The 5538-nt window shown below is 35.3% G+C and overlaps 1 protein-coding gene across 1 annotated transcript; it reads left to right on the forward strand.

The window, feature by feature from the left end:
* The first annotated feature begins 1224 nt into the window (after positions 1 to 1224).
* LOC138337907 (uncharacterized) lies at positions 1225 to 1817 on the forward strand. Its single transcript, XM_069288345.1, has 2 exons — positions 1225 to 1521; positions 1572 to 1817. The coding sequence occupies exons 1-2, from the start codon at positions 1225 to 1227 to the stop codon at positions 1815 to 1817; spliced, it is 543 nt and encodes a 180-aa protein (XP_069144446.1).
* Positions 1818 to 5538: the final 3721 nt, after the last annotated feature.

Genomic DNA, 5538 nt, shown 5'->3' on the forward strand with positions numbered 1-5538 from the left:
TTGGTCTGTATTCCCTGATTTTCCTCCAATGCCTAGGTTACTCATCTACAATCATCATCTATGGGGGCGTCACTGGATCGACGGTCCGTCGATTCCCTCCGTAGGTCCTTTTCAGCACTATCTTAATTGTCTTCTTTGTTTTGTGCCTGAACATCTTTCCTGCAAATCAATACATAAAACTTGATAAAACCAATACAAAAACTCTCTAGACACACAATACCCTTCGTGAAATGCATTAGAAATACCGTGAACTCACAGTACATCTCTGTAATGAGTTTAGGAAGCATGACATACATTCTTGCCATTTAAAATCTTACTTGATGAAGAACATAAGTATGAAATGAGTGAAAAAATGGTCAAAGAAGTGGTTGAGAGTCTTAAAATCTCAGACAATGAAATAAAAATGGTAAAATAATTTATCAAATTAATGGATATCATCTCTCGAGATTAATGCCTATTTACTATTAGAAGATGTCCTTTTTAAAAAATCATTTGTTATATGTAGTTTTAGAACAGATTGTTTCTCGGTATGTGTGTTGCACGTGTATGTCATGTCAAATAATATATGATTTTATAGAATATATTTTATTAGTAATACATGTGTAACAAAGTCCAACTAAAACCTAATTGATTTAAATATTCATTTAGTTTAAAGAAGATAAATAAGTCAAATTCAAATATTGTCCCTCCAATGATGTATCCCCAAAACAACTTCTTTCATTTGCATAGTTCTTACAAAAATAATCTGAAATATATCCGAACTTTGATTGAAATTGTTCTAACGATCCAAAATTTTAGGCATGACCTTTTACCCCCATTCCTATTTAATTGTATATTTTAAAGGTATGTACTTCTAGGGTTCGTGAGTTCCTAAGGATGAATCCTCAAAGCTTTACAGGTTGTACCATCCTTGAGAACCCGAAGAACTTTGTTGAAGAGCTTCTTAAGTTTTTGAGATTATTCATGTCGATGCTAAAAAGTAAAACTAGTTGAATCTCAACTGAAGAGTGCTGCTAGGAACTGATTTGACCAAAGGAAAAATAATAGGGTTGAGGATGCACCAATTGTGAGTTGGGTTATTTTTAGTGTGCCTTCATGGGGTATTTCTTTACTCGTGATATGAGAGAAGCAAAGGGACGAGATTTCCTCACCATTAAGCATGAATGTATGAGTGTTCATGAGTATAGTCTAAAGTTCACACAACTTTACCACTATGATCCAAAGATGGTTGCTGACATGAGAAGAAGAATGAGTTTATTTGTTGTTTGGTTGTCTGGTTTTCCAAACAAGAAAGGTAAGGCACCTATGTTGATAGGGTATGTGGACATAGGAAGGCTGATGATTCATGTGCAACAGGTTGAGGATGACAAGCTGAGGGATAGGGAAGAGTTTAAGAATAAGAGGGTTAAGGCATTAGGGAATGAGTCCGGGCAGCAAAAGAGTAGAGTGAGTCGGTCTTCTGTCCAACATAAGCATAAGAGACCTACTCCATCATCTGTGCACTTGCACCAAGGAACAAAGGTGACTATAATAGTCAAAATTCCTAGAATTTCAAAGCTATACCCACACAGACTCAAGACAGTATGGCACAAGGGGGTACTAAGACTCCTGCATGTGTTAAGTGTGGTGAGAGCCACTCAGTGGTGCGTCCTAATGGATCCACTGGTTGCTTCAAGTGTTGTAAGAACAATCATGTTATGAGAGAGTGTCCTGAGAACAGGAAGGGCAATGGTAATGGGGCAATAGAGCCCCGTCTTTTCAGACTCAAGATAAATTTCACACTGAGAGAACTTATCATACAACTCCTTATCCTTTAGAGTTTAGATAACTATTTTGAGATGACTACCGTGATCTTTCTCACTTCTTAAATAGATTATAATGTCATAAATGAATACGATAACAAATATATCTAAATGAGGCTTGAATACTCTATTCATAAGGTCCATGAATGTTGTAGGAGCATTGGTCAAACCAAAGGACATAACTAAGAACTCATAATGACTATAACGGGTATCAAATGTTGTCTTAAGGATATATATCCTTTTCTCTTACTCTGAACTGATGATAACCAAATTTGAGGTCTATGTTAGAAAAACAAGTGGAACCCTGAAGTTGATTGAAAAGATCATCAATTCTCGGAAGATGATACTTATTTTTGATAGTAACCTTGTTTAGCTAATGACAATATATACACATTATAAGAGAACCATATTTCTTTCTCACAAATAGGATCGGGGCATCCAAAGGTGAGATACTTGGTCGAATAAAACCTTTCTCAAATAAATCTTTCAACTGCTCTTCTAGCTCTTTCAGCTCTGTTAGTGCCATTCTTTATGGTGGAAAAGATATAGAATGAGTATTAGGAATATGGGGCTCTATTGCCCCATTACCATTGCCCTTCCTATTCTCAGGACACTCTCTCATAAAATGATTGTTCTGACAACACTTGAAGCAACCAGTGGATCCATCACGACACACCACTGAGTGGATCTTACCACACTTAACACATGCAGGAGTCTTATTACCCGCTTGTGCCATACTATCTTGAGTCTGTGTCATTCTTAGGCCATATTGTTTTTGGTGATAGAATTAGAGTTGATACATAGAAAATCGAGGCAGTACAGAATTGGACTAGACCTGCGTCTCAAACTGAATTAGGAGTTTCTTGGGATTAGATGGCTATTATAGAAGATCTGTCAAAGGGTTTTCATTTATTTTGTCTACTTTGACTAAGTTAACTCAGACAATAGTAAAATTTCAATGGTCTAAAGCGTGTGAGAAAATTTTTCATCAATTGAAAAAGAGTTTGATATTGCCATGATTTTGACCTTACCAGAGGGTACTCAAGGATTTGTGGTTTGTTGTGATGCATAGAGAGTTGGTATGGGTTGTGTGTTCATGCAGAATGGAAAATTTATAGCTTATGCCTTCAGATAGCTTTAAGTTCATGAGAGAAATTACCCAATCCATGATCTAGACTTGGCTGCCATAGTATTTGCTTTGAAAATTTGGCACAATTATCTTTGTAGTGTTCATGTGAAGTATGTTTTAGTCAAAAAATCTTAATCTCAGACAAAAAAAGTGGTTACAGTTACTCAAGTATTACGAAATGGATATTTTCTATCACCCAGGTAAAGCTAATTTCGTTATTGACGGATTGAGTATATTTGTACTTCTCATTATGAGGAGGACAAGAAAGAGCTAGATAAAGATTGCATATATTTGTGTGATTATGAGTTCCTTTAATGGGTCCTTGCAAAAGAGAAAGTGTGGTAATGAATGGGGTTGAATTATCATTAGTGTTTGAAGTTAAAGAGAAACAAGACCAAGATCCTATTTTTCTTGAATCAAAAGGCAAATGTTCATAAGCGAAAAGTAATGGCTTTTGAACGAGGGGTGAGATGGTGTATTGAGGTACCAAGGTAGATTATGTGTACCATGGCTGGATAAACTTCCAAAAAGGATTATTAAGGAAGCTCAAACTCTAGATATTCTATCCATTCAGGTTCCATAAAGATGTATCGTGATTTGAGAGAAGTCTATTGGTGGAGTAGTATGAGGAAGAGCATTGCAGAGTTGATTGCTAAGTTTCTGAATTGACAACAAGTTAAAGTAGAGCGCTAGAGGCCCGTTGGTATGACTCAGAATATAGAACTTGCAAGATGGAAGTGGGATATGATTATTATGGATTTCGTTACTAGTTTGCCACGATCTCGCAGGCAACATGATTCATTTTAGGTGATTGTGGATCGAATGACAAAATCAATCCACTTTTTTCGATAAAGACTACACATTCAACAGAGGATTATGCCAAATTATATATTCAGGTAGTAAGACATCATGAAGTTCCAGTTCCACTATTTCAGATGAAGATAAACAATTTATTGCCCAATTTTGGAAGTCATTCCACAAAGGTTTGGTTCAACGGTGAACTCGAGTACTGCTTTTCATCCTCAAAAAGATGGTCAAGTAGAGTGCACTATTCAGACTTTAGAAGATATGTTGAGGGAATGTGTGATTGATTTTAAGGGTAATTAGGATGATTACCTACCTCTCAAAGAGTTCTCTTAAAGCAATAGTTACCACTGTAGCATCCAAATGGCTCCGTATGAGGCTTTTTATGGGAAAGGATGTAGATCTCCTATTGGATGGTTCGAGGTTGGTGAAGTTAGGTTAATAGGACCATACTTAGTGCATCAAGCTATGGAAAAGGTAAACCTTATTCAAGAGAGTTGAAAACAGCTTGGAGTCGTTAGAAATCTTATACAAATGTTAGGAGAAGATATTTAGAGTTTGAAGTAGTTGCTTGGGTCTTTTTAAAAATTTCACCCAGAAAAGGTATTATGAAATTTTGTAAGAAGGGGAAACTTAGTCTCCGATATATTGTTCCTAACAGAATTTCCAAGAGGATCGGCAATGTGGCTTATGATTTGGAGCTACCACAATATTAGTAGTGTTTCATCCGGTATTCAAAATTCTCCAGGATGAAAAATTGCATGGGCGATCCTTCACTTATCATACTTACTGAAGATATTGGTATCAAGGATAGCTTATCTTATGACGAGGTTCCTATTCAGATTCTAGATCACCAAGTTCGCATGTTGAGAATGAAAGATGTAACATCAATCAAAGTTTTGTGGAGAAATCAGTTTGTTGAGGAAGTTAATTGGAAGCTGAGGAGGATATGAAGAAGAGATACCCACATCTCTTCGAATCCGGAGAAGTTCCAAATTAAGGTACCAATCCTCTTGGCATTTATTTTAAGTTAGCATGTTGTATTCACTTTTTGCTTGTTGGTTGTTTGAGCTAGATGTTAGATGTTACACCTTAGCCTACTAAGAGTAATCTCATTTGAGGACGACTGTTCCCAAGGTGGAGATATTGTAAAACCTTGCTAATTGAAAGAACTAGAATTAGAAAGAAGTCATTTGGAAATAATCAAATTTGGGAAGTTTGATAAAGTTAAGCTAAGTATGAGGTTTTGGATCAACTTAAAATGACTATAATTCCTAGAAATGAGGATTTAGGTGGTCTACAAGATACCGTGGGAAAGTTCTTTGAATTATCTTTCTAACGCCTCCGAGTTTTCTCAATTTTGAGCAAATTGATTGTTTAACTTGTTCAAGATTATGATTATTTATTTTTGCTTATGCTTAATTTAATTTAATTGGTTGAACACCTCTTTTGCCCATGGTAAATCCTCAAATTAATAAATAAATGCAGTATTTCTTTCCTTATAAAGTTCTTCATGCTACTTTATAGTATTGATAGGTTGCTGTAATTTATTGTTTTATACAGATCCGTATTTACTTATGGTAATCTATGAACATATAAATATTTAATTGGTGCACAACTATTGCTTTCATTCAATTACATGTCCTTGCTCGTTTATATTTTAGTACTTGTATCTCTTCACCTTAATTAGTGGATTAGTTTGGTATTGTTTTATTTGGTAAAGAATGTTGACCGATTCAGTTCTCCTACCGAATAAGAAAACTGATTCTTAATTTATTTTATCTTATTATTTTTCCTTATTTA

The sequence above is a fragment of the Solanum lycopersicum genome, chromosome 8 (assembly GCF_036512215.1).
Source record: "Solanum lycopersicum chromosome 8, SLM_r2.1".
In the NCBI taxonomy this organism is placed as follows: Eukaryota; Viridiplantae; Streptophyta; class Magnoliopsida; order Solanales; family Solanaceae; genus Solanum; species Solanum lycopersicum.